We start from the raw sequence: 21,528 nt of genomic DNA on the forward strand, positions 1-21,528 counted from the left end.
CTTATTTTACTAACTATGATATCGGAATGCAAAATAATACAATATAATACAATCTAATTGGAATTGAGACTAATAAGTCAAACAAGATATGAGAGAGAGTTCCCGAGACCGAGTCAAACCTGAAAAAGCTTGGAACGGCTAGGAAAGCACCCTCCAGCACCCACTGCCAGGCAGTAAGAGACCGTCCCCCCGGAAGGGTCAGATCCCGTGACTTCCGTAATGTATAGGGATAGGTACGTAGAGTTAGAGCATTAACACTTTAATTCCAGTACATGATGTTTTGATGTGGAATATTGAAAATCAAATTAAAAAAAACCAAAACCATGACATAAGAAAATAATCATAGAATACAAAAATACATGAATACACTACAATAACTATGGCATGAAGAGCTGCCTTGCAACCCACAAAATAAGGACCAGACTCTATGAAAGTGCACATTCTTAAACTTGCACACTGTTTAAAAACAGTGAAGTCAGTCAAAATTTGTGATGACAGCATCTAGACATACAATTCTTTTTGTACCACTATTCTACTTACCTGTCTGTCTGTAGCTTCCAAGTTCGAGTGTGCTGAGCTGCATCTCCATGGTGCTGCTGGTGCAAATGCTGAGGATGCCTCCTTTGCTGCTGTTCTTGCTGGACTTCAACCCAACAGGGAGGGACAGTGGCTGAAAATCTTGGTGTCAAGGTCTCAAAACGGGTCAGTTCTACCAAAGATGTCAGTGTTTCAAGGGAAAATGGCTGGTCCACCAAAAGATCAACTCCTGAATAATTACAGAACATAAATATTTACTATACAGACTATTTTTTTCTCCTCAAAACATCCTATAAACATTTTGACATAAAAATCAAATTGTTATATATAAAGTTAGCTATGTGTGACACAAAGATAAGTTAAAAAAAAAAAAAAAAGGCTATGAGGACGTTCAGATACAACTGGAATCATCACAATGAAGAAGCTAGCCAGTTAGATTTCAATTGTGTAAAGCCGATTAAAACACTTTTTATATACTTACAGACTCAGAGTAAAGAAAATGAAAATTTTATATTCCAACAGGCACATGGCATTAGTTAAAATTTTAACGTTTTATCACAGTTGTTTAAAACATTACTTTGGCACCTCCTTATCAATGCAGACTTGTTTTATGGTGGTTTATTAGAATATTTTTGAAGCTCTCAGTTTAGCTTAAAAGAAGAACAAATTAAAAACAAGCATGCTACATATAATGCACTTAAAAGACATTGGGCCTAGACAAATATTTTGTCTCCATATGCAAGTCCTGTTCTGAAGAAACAGATTTACAGGATATTCATCAAAAAAGTACTGCAAAATAAAATATCTCAGGAAGACAAATACCTAAGCAAACATTACAAAGGAGCACTTAATACAGGCTTCTTCAGACACAGAGATTGAAAACTTCACAGAAAGTAAGGTACGCAGCATATCAATTTTCATAGATTTGTAGTATTTCCTCTTACAAGTAAAAAAAATATAAAGATTTTAGTTGTAAAGAAAAAAACACCAATAAAACAAATACCACACCCTCAGCACTAAGTCTGAACCATGCTACATTGCAAAGAAAGTCAGAGTGAAATCAGGTTACCAACAATACCACATCCTCCAGCTTGAGAGATAACATATGCAATTCTTTCAGAAAAGTGATGAAACTCAAGGTGACAGACTCAGAGTCAGTCAGAAAATTCATTGCAACAATTATTACTTCTGCTTTTTCATCTATGAGGCAGGAAAATGCTGAAGAGATTAAAGATGGCTCAGAAACTCGATTTTAATAATACATCTTAATGTACAGCTAGACACATTTAAACATGAACCATTTACCTGTAATGCCTGGACTAGAAGGGTTAGATAATGGCTTGACGCCTTCTGACGACTGCTCTACACTTTTAGAGAGGGATCCATCTACAAGTATATCAGTCTCATCTATGTCATCACATGTTCCTCCAATCTGAAGGAAATGAAGTTCTCCACCTAAAATCATCAAAGTCAATGAAAGAAGTTTAGACAGGCATACAGTTAAACTCAACTCATAAGACAGCCTTCTTGTTAAAGTGCTACACAGTTATTACTGTAATTATTAAATCTAGTATTACATTTTGCCTTACTACTACAAAAAAAGCAAAAGAATACAAAAATACTAACTCCACTTGTGAATAGCATAAAAGGAAAGAAAATATTAGAGGAGAGAAAAACAAAAGGTAATTAACCAAACAAGTCCCAGCAGACACCTCAAATCATATCCATTGTTACACTTTCTATAACTCAAATTATGCTTTAAACAGAAAATATTCCATCACATCAACTCACAGCATACTACCTTGTTGGTACATGTTGCATTAATTTTCTTTCAACGTTCAGTATCCGAGAAATGAAAAAATTACTGCCCTACTCAACTCTCCTAACTAAAGAGCTCTTTGCATTGTACTATTAGAATAACAACGCTGACGTGGTCAACAGTCAAAACAGTCATTCCAAATTTTTCAACAGCCAAAATGTTTTGCTAGAGACTTGAAACTGTTTGAGGGAGTTGCCTTGAATGAATTCACCACCAAGTGATGCACACAGACAAATTCTGTCATTTATCAAGAAATCATTCAGAAGAAATGTTCAATTTTACATAGCACTGGGGAAAGAGTGTTACCAGTTCCAGTAGTCACAGAAATCCTAATAAATAAGACTTAAATAGAAAGAAAATTCCTGGCAGGCCTTCTACACTTTTCTTCTGAAAATTGACTGCAGAATGATGTTCAGCTCTTAAATTGTTATGAAAAACCCTAGTAGGCAAATTATCCAGTAGACTAAAACAAACCAACTTGAGATAACATAGGTAATAAAATCCAAAACAAAAGCATAATTGGCAGGTACATGGTTCGCACTGAGGGAATATGGGGAAGTGAAACACACAGTTGGAAAGGCACAGAGAGATGGTGTAGTGTTTACTGCATTTCAGCAAGACCAGACCAAAAAATGGCTTAATAAAATTGTTGTTTTAACAAAACAGAATTGAAAGAGGAATATAATATCTTGAATGACCAAAAATAAGGAATCTTTCAACGCACAGAATCAGTGCAGAATGTCATGGGAAAATCCATACCGAGTCCAAGTAATGCTGCACAAACACAGAGTTTCCTTGTGCTTGAAGATTCACTATTTTTTATCTTTTTAGAACAACTATTTTATTGGGCCTTTCCTGCTGAGATCCAGTAAGAAGCCTGTGCTTTCACCCAGCACCCCCCGCACACTAACTTTGGTGCAGAACAGTACATTAGTAATAGATGCCAAGAGTCAACAAAGAAAGAACAGTTCTAGTAAATACTTAAAAGCGAGTTTCCTTGATAGCTCACAAATTAGCAACCTTCTTAAACAACAAGGATTAGAAACATTTTTTAATGTAGACCTTAACAGCTTAATTTGTCAGTACATCAAATCACTTTGTTTCCCATTATGTTTACAGCTCAAAGATCATTTATCAGAAAGATCTCAGTGAACAAACTTGAGAATCTCCTGCCCTGGAAATAATTAAGCACACTGTAGTGAAAGGCAAGTCAACAGACTGATTTGGCCTTCTGCCATTTTATGTCTCAGAGCAGAAGAAAGGCTGAAGAACTTAGGAAGGCTGTGGGTTTTTTCTAAGGGAGTTGTGCCAAGGTCCTCTTATTCTGTAGTTGGTTGGGTTTGTTTATTTTGTTTTAAACAAAATAATTCTGGATTTGATCATTTGATTTTCAAAGAAGCTTCTGTCACTATAGCAGAGTACTGTTAATTAACAGCAAGCAAAAAAATGCCAACACGTTTATCCATGTAGAAGAAAGACGTATTTTCTGCATTCCTAAAAGATACACACTTCCAAGAAAAAACTCTGTGCTATCTTCCTTCCTCATATTTGTTATCAAAAAGCTTCTGTAAAGAAGTTTATCATGAACATCAGTAACATAGCCCATAAAACAATTTAGTGCTTATGCAAACTTCCCAGAACTCTGCAGGTGGCTTTGCTTCTATATCACAGAAGAATGAATTACTCTCACGGAACATTCAAAGATGCCCTCTTGATGATGCAAAGTTACCATGGTTTCTATAGTCAAGTGTCAGAAAAAAGCCTGAGCAACTTTCTTTTTTTGTTTTTTCTTACAGGCTCAGCGCACATACTACCAGGCTCAAACACTGACTTATCTGGTATTCTCTAGCTCTAGCACTGAGCACAATATGTAGTAGTTTACCTCAAGATGCTGCTTTTATCACTTTTTGGCAGAGACGATAAATGATTCTGTTGCACTAGCAAGAAGATACAAAAGCTTACACTGACTTACTCAGTGAGCACCAAGGAGAATAAGTGGAAAAATATTATTATACTTCCAGAAAGTAACAGGTAAAATATTCGAAACATAGGTTATTGAATTCCAAATTATATTTTAGATCTGTATTTTGCTTGGACTCAAGAACCTGGTGGGTTATATAAATACAATGTAAAAACCATAAATCCATTCAAATAATCCCAACCTTCCTCCAAGCAAAACAGGGATCAGTTCCAGGAAAGCAGCACTGACACAAGATAGAGAACATGCCAGAGACACAAGGCTTCTAGAGTCAAAGCCAATCTGGTGGAGCCTTCAACACCCTGAATGTATCTTGCATTCTGGAAGGAATTCAGACTAGTGACGCAATCATTGATAGCTACCACAACACAAGCACAGAATCAAACAATACTCAAATAGATAAAGGAATTTAAAAAAAACTAAGCCAAATCACAGGAAACGAGCCACTAAATAACTTCCAACCCCCGTCATCTCTTCAATGGGCAGCACAGAAAGGGTTAGCTTGAAACATACTAGGTTCAGAACCCTCCAAAAATTTGCCCAGGAAATCTTAGCAAAAACCTCACTCCAGAAGAATGTTCTCTATTCTTGCAAATCTAAGCTGTTAAATTCCATCCTGATTTATGAAAAATATAGAATGCAATTAAACAGGGACGAGTGAGAGTTACTACTTCTAGCAAGAAATAATTAAATGCACTATTATGGGATGAAAAAAAAATTAGTTAGCCAGCAGTTCTGCAGAAGAGAGTCTTGTGAGTCATAATATAAATCTAACTCAGTTTCCTGCCTAGAAGTGCAAACATCTTAGTACGTATATGTACACGTAGAATGTACAGAGTGCAGTTACTAAGGAATTATTTTCTATTTAATAACATTTGTGTCTGCTTTTTGGGTCAAGAAATGTGGACTGGTTTGAAAATGTCTTTTGGGAAGGAAGAGTGATGTGTTTTTCTTGTTTGTTTTTTATTTCAAAGCCCTACAGGAACATTTAAAGAATTGGAGATATTTGGTTTATGAAAACAAGTCATTGGAGGAAGACAATATCTGCCTTTTTCTTTTTTTTCCCTATAGCTGCCTTTGCCATGTCCACAAGGGACACAACAACAACAAGATTTCAATCAGCAAAGATTATGCAGATGAAACCAGAAAAAAAATTATCATCAATGATAGGGTTTATCAGAAGAAATTTTGTGAACAGACTGATAATGTCACCCATGTTGAAGAACTCTAAAAACAGGCTGATCTCCTTCTGAAACACTAAATGTAATTGATCCTGACTTGAAGATGATCTCTTAGGATCATTTCCAGCTTTAACTCTGCTGCAGCAAACAACTCAGCCCCTCCTCATCCCTATTTAGAACCCAAGGACGATGTAGGCAGCTTTTTTCTATTTTTCTTTTCAGTGTTCTATCACGATTGATTAATACTCTCCATCGAACTCAAGAGCAAGAAATGTGTTGTAATTGAGAGGCACAAGATTTGGTGGCATTAATTCCCAAATGTGTGAAAGCATCATCCAGTTCTGTCAAGCTTGCAACAAGAAATACTACCACAGACAACTCACTTTTGACAAGATCAAATGTCAGTCTGAAAAAAAAAAACAACAAAAAACCACCACTAATTCCTACACAAATAAAAATCACTACAAAATAACCAGTTACAGTGTAATACCGTAGGCAATGTCTTGGCAAGATTACATACATGAGAAATCTAAATGCAAGAGTGCTTATAAGTGAATGTATAACAGATTTGTAAGACTGATTACATACAATGTTTGTGGTCTTCTTTCATAGCTTCTAACTCTGAATGATTTAGAAAAAGACAATAACCAACTGAACTTGTGTGATACCAACCAGAGTCTAACTTGGCCAAGGGGAAGAGAGGAAAATAAAATACCAAGAGATTAAAAGTCTATACTTTTCGTTGACAGAGCTGGAACCAAGAATATACTTTGTCCCAGAGGTAAACTACAGGCAATCCTTGACAAAACAGACAGAAGCATTTTAGGCTGACACCTAATGCATTGTTTTTTAAGTACGATAAGAATAATTATTCCCAATTACAGACAACATATTTATGTACAAACACTCAAAGCCTGTAACACTCATTCACACAGAGGAAACATTTCTCGGTGAAGAGTCTTATCCTAAACCCCCACCCGACTTTCCCCACACCTCCAATGCAGCTCCATGCCGTTCCCTCGGGCCCTGTCGCTGTCACACAGAGCAGAGCTCAGCGCTGCCCCTCCGCTCCCTGTGAGGAGCTGCAGCCACCATCAGGCCTCCCCTCAGCTCCTCTGCTCTGGGCTGAGCAAACCTGAGGGGTCTCAGCCCTCCAGACCTTTCATCACCTTCATACTCCTTTCCAATAGTTTTATCTTTCTGATGTTGCAGTACCTAAAACTGTTTTTCAATGGCATTCAAGCATTTCCATTGCACAGAGGCCCCAAACATTTTATTGAATATTTTTACCTATGTCACTGCACTGCAAGCTATTTGCTAGGATTAACATTCAATAAATCAGTGAATGGCTCCATTCCCCTTTCAATGCAAATCCTCACTACACTGTCAGCCTGTAGGGATCATCCTATACACGGCAGTTAAGACCAAAGAGCAAAGACTGCAAAAGGATTTTGGAAGAAGTCTAAGAAAATAGCATTTAAGAAGTAAATTATTAAGAAAAACACCTTCTCAGTCACCTGACAGATAAGCAAGAAATTTTAACCTTCTTACATTAGAAAGATTAAGGATAGCCATGACTGAACACAACAGAAGTTAAGGGAATTCTATGCAAATATATAGCAAGTAATTCAACAAAAAGGTTGTATCAAATAGTAAAGCTTTTTCACTTGTTTTTTCTTTTAGTATTTCTGAATTTTATGCAGGACGGTTATGTAAAAAACATTTAAGATACATTCATTCATTAAAAAGCTTCAAATTTCAGCATAAAACACTAGGACTCCAAAGCTTCAGTGCATTTGGTATAAAACCCAGACTTCTAAACTCTAAATATTTATTACGGCTTTGGACCTGATTTCTCAGAAGTGAGAAAAACTATAGCAATTGAAGTGCCTGAACTGTTAAAAATGAATAGAAACACATTGTGTTTCTTAAAAAACATTTAACAATCTTGGATGGATGGCCTAGCTCTCACAGTCAAAGCAGAGTAATCCGAATTACAAAAAGGCCTAAGTAGAACCAGCAGTCCTATGAGAAAGTAAAAAATCTTAATTGATAACTGGTGAAGGGACAGAAGCATCACCTTCTCTACTCTCTTGAGTATCTACAATTACAGACAGAAGACATTATTCTGAAACAGAGAAATCTAGTATAGAAATAATTACACAAAAGAATTGTTTTGGGGATTTTTTTTTTGTCTGGGATTTAAGCAAATCTGTGACACTACAACAAGAAGTTCACCAATATACTGGACATAACCAAAAGTAATTCTCATTTTTTTAGAGATTAAAATCCACATTTGGGAGAAGGAATCAACTGGAACCCTGCTCTCCAGTACAAAAGAAACTGCATATAAATTAAAAGGCATTTGCCAATTGCTATTTTGAGATTTATATTCTAACATCCTATACTACAATACAACTACAGTCAAATAAACATTAAGAAAACACCTTTAAAAAAGTCTTACCTTTGGTACATGCACATAATCTGTCTGTGCCCGAACAGTATATCACCGAAACAAACATATCTGGTTCCTCAGTGCCCTCTTTTTTAGGTGGCTCCACTTTGGCCAGAATTTCAAAGTTCGAAAGATCTAGTATTTTTACATATCCTCCCTGAGTAGTTATTACCAGGTGCCCAAGAGTAGAGATCTCAGATCTTCTCTCTCTCCCACTGCCATTTTTAGAAGTTAATTGTATTTCCTCTACAGGTTCTTCACAGTCATCCTCTCGATTATCCAATATATCTGGTGGGAGTAAAATCATTGAGGTAATTGTGTCTTGGGGGTCTTTGATATGCTGGATTTTTACTGGTTCCTCCTCTAAAGTAACTATTCTAGTGGCATAATTCATTTTATAAAGCACTAGGTATCCACCACTAACACTTCTCTGTTCAGGCTGAATTATTAAAGGAGTTGTTACATCTGCTGGTGGCTCATGCTGGATTACATCGATACTTGTGCCATTCACTACAGCAAGACTTGATTCTATTTCACCCTTCCTTCTATTACATAGTGCTGAGTTTAATTTATTTAAATTATTCAAGGCCTCTACTTGATTTATTGCACTCAGAGATTCGACAGGACAAGTCCGAAGTCCTACTAATAAATGAACTCCATCTGCACAAGGAGTGATTGAATCTACACACAGGTTCTCCTCCTCTGCAAACTTGGGCAGACGCAGGCACTGAACCAACGTCCCAGGCTTGGGAACCATGGAGCTCCACTTGTCTGAGTCTGGAGAAGTCAGGTTGGCTGCAGCATCTGCAAACTGCTGAATATAAGTCACAGGGGGATCCTGTAATAGCAACTGTTCTTGACTGTCCAGCTCCATTTCAATGATCTGTGGAACTGTGAAACCATCTTCATGTATACTTTTACTTATAAAGTTCACCTGTGAAAAAAGTTTTCCTCTTTCATCAGACTCCTTAATGCTGTATAGCAGCAATACAGGTAAAGTCCTCCTTACCAGAGGGGAATTCAGTTCTGAAATAGTGCAGGATTCATTGTCAGTTGATCCCTGTTCTGAGACACTCTCACCTCGAGTCCTGCTTAAGCCATCCAGTGACCGCTGAGAGTTACTGCTAACAGGAGAGGTAGCAGGTGATTTGTATGTTAATAGACCTCCAGCTAATAAACAAGGAAAGGGAATGTTGTGCTGTTCGACATGTTTTTCCTTCATCTTTTCACTCTTACAGTTGGCCAAACAGGGGTTTGCCCCAAGTTCTTCTAGATCCTTAACCGTGTCTTCTAGAACATTTGCGACAATTTCCCACTGAAGTTTTTCAGGCTGCTGGAGAATGCTGAGAGCTGTTATATCGAGGTTGACTTCCATTGTTTCTTTTTGTGATGTATGCCCTTTAAAACAGAAATTTTTAATATATGTTCAAAAAAGAAAAAAAGGTATTGTAGTATTACATATATTACACATCCTCATAATTAAGAGAAAGTTACTGCTCCAGACTCAGTATGTTACAGTGTTCTATTTGTTCAAGACTTACTAGTCATGAAACAATAGAAAAGGCCTGGAAACACTCCCTCAACATGGGCTCTTGTGTGTATCCTATTTTTCCTCCCCTGTTGCTCTTGATTCAGAAGAGCAAACTGGTTATGAAAAGCAAGCACATAAATCTTCCCTCTCATAAAAATTTCTGATTAGACCTTTAAGAAAATAACACAGAAACACTATGCGTAGCACTGTTCTGCTTACATCTGAAACCTCTGTTCAGAAAGAGAAAAAAGCTAATTTTTATCGAAGACCATATACAGAAGGAAATTAGATACAGGAACTCTCTCTAGCAATCCCCTGAATTTAAAGGGCTTTCAACAGCTGTCATTTGTTCTTTTTCTCAATAAGTTTCTTCAACAGTTTTTCTTTTCTCCTATATGTGCGTTCCAGGTCAATTTTTTTTTTCTCCTCCTAATATCATGAATACAATATCCTCTGCTTTGGACAGGGTTTAAGAGCCTTAGAATAACGGTTTCCTTCCTGACTTCTACATATTACATGGATCAAATATAACCTACCTGTTACAGATTCTGATCTGGAATGCTCTTCACTGTCTGAATCATCCAGTAGGTCATCACTGAAAAAAAATCACCAACCGTATGTATAGAAGTCACCATATATAAACATATTTTTTAAGCAATGAATTGAGTAGACACAGTCATTTACAAAAACTATCTCCATGAAAACAGTCTTACTGATCTTATGTTTCAAAAACTATGAACTTAACAAAATGACATTTACCGCCACCATCACAATAGCATTTCTTTCTTCTGATTTTGTAGATTGGCATACCTGTCTCCTTCTAATTTTGGTATATCTGAGCAGCTAGATGAATCTTCTAGCCATGCTAGTGTTGGTCTCCTTGAGTCAACCCCTGAGCTCTGTTCTCCCGATAACATAAGTTGTTGCACAATAGCTGGATCATATGCATTGATCTCAAATTTCAAGTGGACCTGAGAAATAAGAAAAAGCAGAAGAGGCTTTAACTTATACCAAGATGCTTAAATCACAAGTAACTAGGTTAATAATTCTTTATACTGTATACCTTCATAAGTTTGGAAACATCCCATATGCAGATCTTTCCTCGCTTTGTTGCGGCAGCTAGAAAATGAGGGCAACTTCCAGATCCAAAGCAGGCTATTCTGTCAGTGCCATCTGTGCAGGGAAACTGTGCTGGACTTGTTGCCAGTGTGACTGAAAGAGGTACATTCTGAGTGTGCTCACCCTTGACAAATGGGCAGTTTGGGGAATGTCTCTCATGTTCAGACCTTTTCACATTAAAAACAGACATATCAAAAATGACTTCTCACATAAAAAATACACACATCTTATACAAACTCACATCATGAAGTGAAGTTGAAAGTAAACCATTTCTGAAACTGAATGCTACTGCAGTTGTCTATACAAGATCATTCAGAAGTTACTAAAACAGCTTTCCCTACAATTTCTCTATGGTAGACTTGATTAAAGTTTTTGATCATTTAATGGATAGTCAAATTCAAACTGAGGAAGCTGTCCATAATTTAAAAAAAATCTATCCATTTTATTGAACAACAAAAAAAAGTTCTACAGGCAGTAGCCCATTATGACATAATGAAGAAAAAAGGTACACTTTAGATTACTGTGAGTTATTGTTAGCTTACTATAAGTAGCTGTAATAAGAAGTAAAAGCGTCCTATATTTAGTTTTAAATCCACAAAGAAATTGAAATCAAATGACACACTGACCTAGAAGCATAAAAAACCAACAAGCATCTAAACTTGATATATAAAGAAGCAGAGAAATGGCAAAGAGCAATTACACTACTGCAAAATGTATGGAAATGAATGAGGAAAAGGAGACGAGGAACTGTGAAAGGTAAGGCTAAAAAGAAAAGGTAAGCCAGAAATTTGTTTTGTTCAAATAATGATCATAAATTAACAGCCAAGACAATAAATATACTAATGACCCTTTTAAAAACAAAATACAGTTCTGCATTTCTGCCACTATGCACAATTTTGATTGACAAAATAAGTAATGGCTCTTGCAATTTTACATAAAAGGCAAATACATACTACATGGTCTCCACGGTTCAATAACTTATGTTCATATCACAGTCATACAGAAGACTGAGTTCAGAACCCTATAAAGTAATGTTGGCTATCATCACAAAATAACTAAAAAGGAACAATAAAACCAGATTTAAGAAATAAAACCAAGTACAATTTCTTGTTTTTACTATTACACAGAAATTTGACAAAGTACAAGGAATTATTCTGTGATTTGTCCCATGGAATCATTCTGGAAATCCATTCTCATCAGTGACTACTCCCAAACTCACCAGAAATCCTACCAAGGTACATGGATTTTAGCCTCTGAAGGTTTCTGATCTCTTCAGCACAGACCTAAATCTATTCAAAATACCATAAAACTTACCAAGGTTCATCTGTAGGCTCCCAGCATACCAAACATACACTACAGGTAAAGCACATGGCTCTGTCATCTCCTGATGAAGCAGGCTATAAATATAAAACGAAACAACTGAAATTCATGTAGCTATACAACATGGAATTCTAATTAGGTGATTAATTCTCCTTCTAGTGGCATAGGAAAGCACAACATCAAACGCATTAAAAACCCAAAACTACATACTTTAAAGGGGCAATATTTCACATTAGAAAAACCAACCATGATACACCACGTTTCTATAGAAGAGATCTAGAACCAATGCCTGTACAAACTACTGGATAAAAATCACACAGAAATAGAACTCAATGAACACCATCACTACTAAGACTTTTATTTCTATGGAAAAAGCTCACAAAGTTTTTTTAAAAAAGTCAGAATCTCAGCAGAATTTAGCCACGTGCTTGTAAAATCCTGATGTCAAATGACATATACTGCCTAGTCATCACTATGTAAATCCATTCCATAAACAATTATTTTACAGTAAAAATGATTTCAAAGAATGAAAAATTGAAATAGGAAAGAGTAGTGCACTAAAATGTTGAGGTTGTATCTACTTGTTACTCAGTAATTTATTAATGTGATGTAGGACTGCTGTGTTACCCTATAATTTTCTTTAAATCACACTAGGAAGGCGTAGTTAAAAAAAGCCTCTGATGTCAAGTTTAATGTTTTTTTTTTTTTCTTTTTTCTTTACTTGTATTGTAAAAACTAATGATATTTACACAATGATCTAGTGAGGAGGAAAAGAGATGCTAACTCTTTGACTGCCAAGTTACTTATTTTTATTTAAGAGAGATTTATTTGATACTTATAATTACCTTATAATCTTATAATCATGCTTCAGATTAGAAAAATGTTTTTAGTGATCTGTACAAAAAAGAAGCAACCTCAAGGTGTAGAAAAAAGAAAGGAATTAAAAAAAAAAAAACCCACACAAAAAGAGTTGAACGACACTTTTTTTTCCATAATGCTTTCTGTATTGTTACAGGAATTGACTAAAAGAAAAAAAACCAAAAGGCATTTTTCCAAACCCTCACCTAGGAGACAAATACTAAAAACAATAAAACCTTTTACCTGGTGGTAGAATCCAGCTTGAGCCATAGGATCTGGTTGTGCCCACCTATAACCCACATGAGGCCATGAAGTGAATGTCTCCCTTCTGTTAGCTTCACTATACATCAAAGACCTACAAGGGCAAAAATTCTACATTATCCAAAACTAGAATCACCTAGAATCATTAAAAACAAACAAAAAAACCCCCACAAACTAAAAAGTAAACACATTATGACATATTTTTCAATAATTTAGATACTGCTAGAAGTAACAGATTGTTACCTATAACTTATATTTAACATTATTGATAAAGGTCACAGAAACATCATGAAGTTCTGGCACTTGAAGGCCTAAAGTGTGTCAGCAAAAGAACATAAACACTGCACAACAACATAAACACTGCACAACAACTTACAGGCCTTAAAAGCAGAATGTACTAAGTGAGCACCCATGTAGCCTATTTGGTCTAACTGCAGCAAAGCATCATCTTATCCAGAGCTCCTCTGCATTTAAGGTCCAGAACCCAGACTAACAGAACTGTTGAAGGGGTTTCTTTTACAACTACTGCAGAAATTTTGGGTTACTAACTGAACATATATGAATACATATGTTTAAAAATATCTTAGAGGGATATTTTAAGCTCAACTGAGTACATGGTGTGAATCCCTTGACACATTATTCACTGCATGCTGTAATACTTGAAAATTATAAACTACTAAACCACAAAATCTGAAATCCTCCATAAATGCAACACCTACAAGGAAAATACACATCTCTTTTTGCCACCTTCCTTGTTTAATTTCAGTGTAATTCTCTAGTTTGAAATACAGTATAACAACTATCATCATTTCTTTTTCCTCAACAAATGTATTCCAGTATCATCCCACATTTCACCATCCTGCACAGAAAGGTGCATATAGCTGGAAGAATTAGTGCTGCTCAATGGGAAAGTGCCTCACAACTTCCTTCTTCCCCCCAGCACCAGAAGTTTTTGCTGTCTTTAGAGAGAATGGACATATTAAACATTTTCTACGAAGGAAGTGATCTATTCTTGCAACACACATATAAGGGCTGCCTTAACTTGACATTTTACCACTTTAAGAGATTGATATCAGGGAATTCTAATCAAAAAAACAATGTGGCAAGCCAGACGTGGAGGTTTGAGGAGCGGACCTATGAGATTCAATCACTGTAAGAAACGTTAACATAGTTTCAAAATACCATTCATATGGAAACTTTCAAGAAGGCACTCATTTATAAACTTTGAAGATTCGCCAACATTTTAACGAGTCTTGGCTTATGAAGGTTAAAACAATAGATTACTCACTTACTTACACATCATCACTTAGATCAGAAAGAGATGAAGCAACAGTCTATGAGGTAAATTTTCTCTGATCCCAAACACATAGCAGCAGACTAGAGAGTTCAGAAGTAGCATTTATACTCAAAGGTAACAACTTCCTAAACTTTATCCTCTAAAAGACAAAGCATGGGCATAACTCCTTCCTGCATGAAGGAAAAGGAATTGATTTCATGATGTAGCATAGTGGGTATGCTCTAACTCTGGTAGACAAATTTGTTCACTCTGTTCAAAAGAGGCTTACATAAGCTCTTAAAGTTAAGATGTTCAGGTTTCTGAACATCTTAACATTGCTGTCTCAGTAAAGTTTACACTAAATACTAGATTGAGTGGATAACTCAATAATCAGTCATGAGCACTTTACTGTCCCGACACAGCAATAATCAAACATTACAAAAGTAAAACGTGGGTGAACACATACTAACATGTTACAATACCACCTACAGAACTAAATTTAGGGCTGCAACCATTATCTCTCCGAAAGCAAAGCAACTTCATCCAACTAGAACTAAACCAACAATGCAAATAGAACACACTTTTGGCAACCATAAAGGTTTCTCTAAGTTTACCAATACGTACAGTGCATTGTACCTGAAACAATTTAATAGTTGTATGAGTAATAGCAAGAAGGTACAGAACTAATTCGATGATTTTTCCTTCAGCAAAGAAAATAAGATTATTTAGGAGCTTATTCTAATCCAACTAAAGGGTCAAATTCATCACTGATTTTATCTTAATGTACCTGTCCACAGATCGACCAGGTCCCACACCAAGTTCTGGTCGCGCGCTGGGTAAGAGGTAAGATAACCTATCCATCACAGAGGATGCTACAGGTAAGGCAGCAATATTTTGATTTATCTTCTTGAGTTCATTTACAATGGCACTGGCGACAGACTTCAAAACATGATGAGGAAGGTGGAACGTAACCGTTGCCCACTAAACGGAGAGAAAAAGTGCCTAGGTAAATATATTTTAAGATTCTGACTGCTGAACAGCAAATAGCTCACAAAGATTTCAGAAGCAAAAGAAAATGCATCTGTTGCAATCTTTCTTGATTTCAATCAATTTAAGAAGTAATACAGGAATGGACACAAAAACAATACAGACACAATGCAAGGAAATATAATATCTTCAAAATTTTAATCTCAGTGCCTTGTTAGTTTCTTGCTTAACAAGTCAAACTTCACCCTGAGGAACTAAGACCACATAATAGATTTCATCCTCTTCAAATGAAAACCATCACACTAAGTTAAGCATTTTGCATGCTTCAATAACAGTAGCTAAGCAAATTAAAGTCAAGAATTCATGTTAGACAGTACAGAAACAAATTCTTACCTTTGCAACTTTATGATTTGCTGCTGTTTCATGTGAGGTATTTTTTAAACCATCCTTCAGTTGTGTGATGAATAAGTCATATCCCTCTGTGCTAGAAACATCTACTTTTTCTATGCAAGCAGATAACAGCTGCTGGGCCTAAAATGCAGATGTGCAAGAACAGTTAGCATCCACACTGAATAGCTACAGAAATTACAGAATTACAACTTTTTCATCATTCTTGGAAATGCATACTGGCATACCTAGTTCATCTTACGCTATATCAGCACAACTCCTACAGAAGACACAGAGTTGAGCAAGTAGTTCCGAATTTTATTCTGCAGTCCAACCAATGGAAAAATCTCTGCAGTAATGCCAGTAATTATTACAAGTTCCCTCAGGTACAATATTAACAAACATTAAACAAGTCAGTCATACAGTTAACACATGACATATTAAAGCCAAGCCAAACAGTTGACATCTATTGCCTAGAGAAATTTTCATCTCAGAAATAAAGCACCTAGAAAAAGAACACTCTAAACATCCATTTATACAACTTTATTCTTCCATTCCCATCTGTTTTAGTTTGCACCACATCATATCACAGGTAAGAATCAAAGGCATACCTTGTGCACCAAGCACAGAGCATTCCATACCTGTTGTTAAGTAGGCTACATCTGAACAATGTTCCATTAAATATTTCAAGTTACAAACAAAAGGAAATACTTCCAAAGGGCAACTGCCAGCCTTGACTTTACATGGCCAGGAATTACTCCAAACAGAATGGCCAAATGGCCATTTGGTTACATGCTTGGGGAGCTCAGGGGAGACAAGAATAAGCCAAATCAGTCCCTTAGCTAAAGCTGTATTTGTTACTCAGGTTTCCATAAAGTATTACGCACAACTCACATTTCAAAAGTCTCTCACAGACAATACAAGATCAACAGATACATTGTTCATAATTTTATAGAGCTGTAGGAGGAAGCAAAACCAGCACAAAGGCAGTAAAACAACTTGTCAGTGCTGCCTATTAGAAATGTACACACATTGCCAGCAGACTAACCATACAAAACAAGTATTAAGAGCAAAGATTCGCAGAAAAGTTTTAGAGACTAATAAAAAAATCTTCTTGAATAAAAGTTCTTTATCTTCCTGTGATGAAAGAATTGGACTGATACATTTCTATGATACCTGTTTCAATATCTGCTAAAACCTTCTGAGGTCCGGTTAATTCCTGTTTAAAGCTAAAAATAAGATCTGAACATTGCTAATGATATTCTTCCCATCTCACTAATCTGGCCCTCAACTCCTCCAGCCTGATCCTAACGACTGTCTTTGGATCCAGTGGAATATTTAGCTAAAAAAACTGACACAATCTTATAGTTTGTATTTCTATTAAACCACCTGAGAATGCAAACCAATGACAGCAAAACTGTCATTGGCCTGGAAATGCTAACCTGTCAGCCTCTTCCTGGTCAGCCACACACCTCAAGGACTTCATAGCTACCCACAAATGGTTTAAAACTAACACCAGGATCAGAAAGCCCTGAAAACCAGAAAGTTTTCAACCAGGAGTTGAAAAGCTCTTTGCAAAGACGTCTGTGAAGTGACAGTTTATTGCTAGTATTCCTGCTTAAGAAAAGCAGTTCAAAAAACCACCAGTAAACCACACAACCTACGTTCACATAAATATCTGAAATCGTTGTCCAGGATAAGTTTTTGTAGGCAATGTATCATTTAGAACAAATTTATTTCCTCTATAAACTGGGAAGTCCACTTTTCTCAAAGTGCTTTAAAACTCTGGAATCTGGATTCAGCAGTCCAGTTTTCTTATTGTTTTTTTAATATATGCACAGCCCTAAATACTAGCATTGGCAGATGCTCTATGTTCTTCCCAAACAAATCATTAATCTCACTTGTAATTGAAATTGTCATGCAGATTTACCTCCCTTATGTATTACTTCACGCTCACCACACACAGGTGAAAACTACTGTCTTCACCAGGAGCGTATCTCATAGCAGGGTGTAAGGGAACTGTTGAGTCATGGCCTGAACCTCTGATTGAGCACCTGCGGAAAGGACTGGATCAGTCCTGGGAGCACAGGTGAAGGCAATTCAGCTGTGTGACCAGAAGGGGTGGAGTCTGGCTGCACTTCTCATGTAGGAGCTGACTGCCACTGGGGAAGGATCCCTTTCTGGAGATCTCTCTCTGGTGGAGCTTTCTCCTTTGAATCTAGAATCTTCTGATACAGGTAAGCAATCTTTTTCCCTTCCTTTATAGCACTTTTCTATTGTACCAATCCTCCCATCACATCAATCTGCTCAACTGCTACACAGGTAAAATAAGAAAATACTAACATACCTGCTATCTCATCTAAGAGATGCTATGCTTGCTAAAGTAATATAATAAAATCCTGAGCACTACGCTCCAAGCAAAAAGGTACGTGTTTTCACCCCTTAAAGTGAAAATAAGTGCTTGGTTATATTGTCTCTTTTTTCCACTGAAAGCCTTAGGAAAAAAAAAAAAACAACAACAAAACAAGGATTGCCAGCAGCATCAACTTTCAGAAGATTCTGTGCATAAGTACTGACAAAACTCTGGAAACATGTCCTTTCTTCAAGTCACTGATGTTCCAAAATAATGTGCTCCTGATGAAGGAAGCTATCATTTGTTTGAGATACAAGTAATTACAATAAGTTAGTGCTATATAATGGCTAGTAACTAAAAAACTTTTTCATTTCACGTGGTTAACATCACACTAGAAACTAGGGGACAAACACCTGGTTTCAGTATTTTTGACAGTTATTTATGTACACATTTTCCTGTACCTTACCTCTGTAACAGGCAATTCAAGCTGAACCACATCATCTTGTTTTGAAACAGGTGTTTGCAGAGCTGTGTCTAACAATAAGATGCCGTTGAGATCTTTCCTACATCCTACTGCGTAATCGTCCACAAAGATCACCTTGTCCACAGCAGAAATATACTGACATTTCACCCGTCCACCTGGTTTAGCTATAAAAGGAAAGGCAAAAAAGATTATATTAGAAAAACAGCTTTTATTTTAAAAAAGATATTTGTTCTAAAAAGTAACGTGAGACTTCAGCAAAATCTGTTCTCTGAGATGATCGAGAAGTAGCTTATTAACTACAACAATTTTCATAAAATCTGTTCTATTTTTGTAATAAAAAAAAAAAAAACAAGCAAAAAATCCATTTAAAGAGCTCTAATGGAAACCATCATTCAGATCTTGTTCCTACCAGAAGGCCTAAGACAGTGCTTTCAAGTCTAAGATGTCTGATGTACTTTATGTCAGCTGAGAATTAAACTATACCAGCACGAGAAGTACGACAAAACTGTTGAACTATCATTAAGACCAATTAATACTACTTCATTAAGTAAAAAAATACTCAAACCTCTGAGAACAAAGCACTGCAAATGATGTGAGCCAATGCCACTCCAGCCCAACCCTTCCAGGGCTGCCACCACCCAGCAGATCAGTCCCTCAGCACTCCAGCTGGACTGAACAGGAGCGTGGGTGAGGAGAAGGAACTCTGGAGTACTTACATGCTGCCTGCACCTGTACATTGTCAGAGATGAGACAGAGAGGTTCCTTGAGATGCTAAGATAGCTTACTTCTGTTCTGTGCTGCCCACACAATGCCATTAACAGGTCAGAGAGGTTTGCTGGGAGTGGCTAAAGTGTCTGCAGATCAGTAAGCACAGACTGTGGCAATAGGCATTGTCCCAAGAAACATTTAAGTACTCAATGTTATTATGTGTGCAAGGCTGGACAGATTCTAAAACTAAATCCATGTAATATCTGTGTAGAATGCAAAGTGCTTTGATTCATAAAAATGTAAGCTGCTGCTACATAAGCAGACTTTAAGCATGCTGAAGTATAAGGACACATCATGCCAAGGGCTAAGTTGAAACCATTCCACGGTCAACACAGATCTGTTTTGCTGCACAGAAACAGGGGTTCCCTTAAATTCTGCATTAATCAAGTCTTGTCTCTGTTCTCCTCTTTCTTCGGATGCTATGTGCTGTTTCTAATTGCAAAGAATTAAAAACTGTCATCTAGGTAGCTAGCGTGGAGATAAAGACAGCTGCATAATTTCCAAATTCTTATCTTCACAGTTTGATGTAGACGAAAGCAAATTAAAACTTCTCAAAACAGAGGGCATATCAGTCTGACCACACTGCATCCTCTCTCAGAAACTCAGTTCAAGAATAGTTGTCAGCTGCCCTTCTCATCAAATCTTTTGAAACAATGACTCATATACTCTCATTCCAGTACATAAATCTGTCTGCGTGAAGTATACCACAACTGTAACCATCACTGCACAAGCCACAAACAGTTCAAGAGCAACAAAATCGCTTCATAGCTGAGAATCCTTTGGTTCTATCTCACCAAAAAGGGCTCTCTGAACAGCACTTCAACCAGTTTCACACTGTGTTTTTGCCAACAGGCTGGACTTCCTCACACAGGAATTTCTGAAGGCAAGGAAATAAGCCATCCCACAGAAAAAAAAAAACATGGTTTTTACAAAAAGGTGTTTGTTTTTCAACTTCTTTACAAACATAAGTGGAAACAATGTACTGGAAAGTATTATGTAAATAAAATGAAAAGTATCTGATGTGCTAAACTAGAAGTCACAGTAGATTAACACAAAGTTTGCAGTATCTTCAGTGCAATCCAAGTGATGGATTCTGACACCATAGGACCCTTTTTTAACCTATCACTTCTCTCCTCCTCCTTCCCAGAAGATGAGAAAAGCGGCTCACCTTTCCAGGCGGTGCCAACAGAGTGAACATTTCGTTTGCACCTTTGTTATTTCCCAGGTTCATGCTGCATTCAGCAGCCTGTAGAAGGCCTGGTTCTGTATGTCTTTCAAAGATAGATCACCCTTATTTTTTCCATTTTTGCAGAGATGGTAAAAGAAATCTCATGTCTGATCCACCAGTTGGCTAACAAATATCCTCTGTGTCATCAGTCCTAATTTTAAAAGACCATGCCGTAGGTAATACCTAATCAACATACTATTTTTGCTCTGTTACAAAAGTTGTGACAACAGCACGAGAAATACATTGCCCAACAGCTACATTCTGGGCTTTTTATATTGTGGTTGCCAGAAAGATCTGGCTAAGCTACCTCTTAAAAAAATCAGTTTCTAAGCTGATGGAACTCCAAGAAAAATATTTCATCAATATTTAGCATTGTTTCAACAGCCAGAGAAACATGTTCTGCAAACAACTGGTTTGCAATTTGCATAGCCTCTGAACTGCTGACAAGCTATTCTGCAAGCTGAGCAGATTAATTCTGAAGTTCAAAGAACACATTTCAAGATGATTCCACTACTAGTCACAAAGTGGATCACAGTTCACATACTGCTGGTTGCATTGTTTACAGCAGTAAGTTGAGAACCAGGAAACAAAATGAATTTATACATCACCAGCGTAGAAAAAGATGCTTTTAGAAGTTTACTCATCCTCAAAGCATCAGCAGAAGGGTCATTTCTAACTTAGGACTGATATTTTACAATGTACCAAAGGACTCCAACCAATACCATTGGCAAACCTACTGGTGCCACTACAACAATAAACTAGCTCTCCACCCTGGCTATCTTTACTGGCATTAAATAGTGAAACATTTCTTCATAAGCCACAGCTCAAAAGTTCCATGTAAATTCATTAATGACTTGAGATAGATCACCAAAGCTCAACTTTTATTCTCATTTTAGCTCCCATTCCTTCAGCTATGATATATATTGTGGGTGGTAACAGGAGAAATGGCCAAAGTTTTCAACAACTTTGCTTTCCAGTCTCAACCA

General features: G+C 36.7%; 1 protein-coding gene across 10 annotated transcripts in view; it reads right to left on the reverse strand.

Moving 5' to 3' along the window:
- Window positions 1–21,528, reverse strand: part of BIRC6 (baculoviral IAP repeat containing 6) — a 177,033-nt gene that overhangs the window by 143,440 nt on the left and 12,065 nt on the right. For all 10 annotated transcript variants that reach the window (XM_090135247.1, XM_090135246.1, XM_090135244.1 and 7 more), the window contains exons 2-12: window positions 18,529–18,710; window positions 15,716–15,853; window positions 15,123–15,316; window positions 13,042–13,153; window positions 11,935–12,017; window positions 10,565–10,787; window positions 10,312–10,472; window positions 10,038–10,096; window positions 7,980–9,368; window positions 1,843–1,992; window positions 541–766 (exon numbers count right to left, since the gene is read on the reverse strand). In XM_090135247.1, the coding sequence (XP_089991373.1) occupies window positions 541–766; window positions 1,843–1,992; window positions 7,980–9,368; window positions 10,038–10,096; window positions 10,312–10,472; window positions 10,565–10,787; window positions 11,935–12,017; window positions 13,042–13,153; window positions 15,123–15,316; window positions 15,716–15,853; window positions 18,529–18,710 (2,917 nt within the window). The remainder of the gene's footprint in view (window positions 1–540; window positions 767–1,842; window positions 1,993–7,979; window positions 9,369–10,037; window positions 10,097–10,311; window positions 10,473–10,564; window positions 10,788–11,934; window positions 12,018–13,041; window positions 13,154–15,122; window positions 15,317–15,715; window positions 15,854–18,528; window positions 18,711–21,528) is intronic.

Source organism: Phasianus colchicus, chromosome 2 (assembly GCF_987193195.1).
Source record: "Phasianus colchicus chromosome 2, bPhaCol1.hap1.1, whole genome shotgun sequence".
NCBI lineage: Eukaryota > Metazoa > Chordata > Aves > Galliformes > Phasianidae > Phasianus > Phasianus colchicus.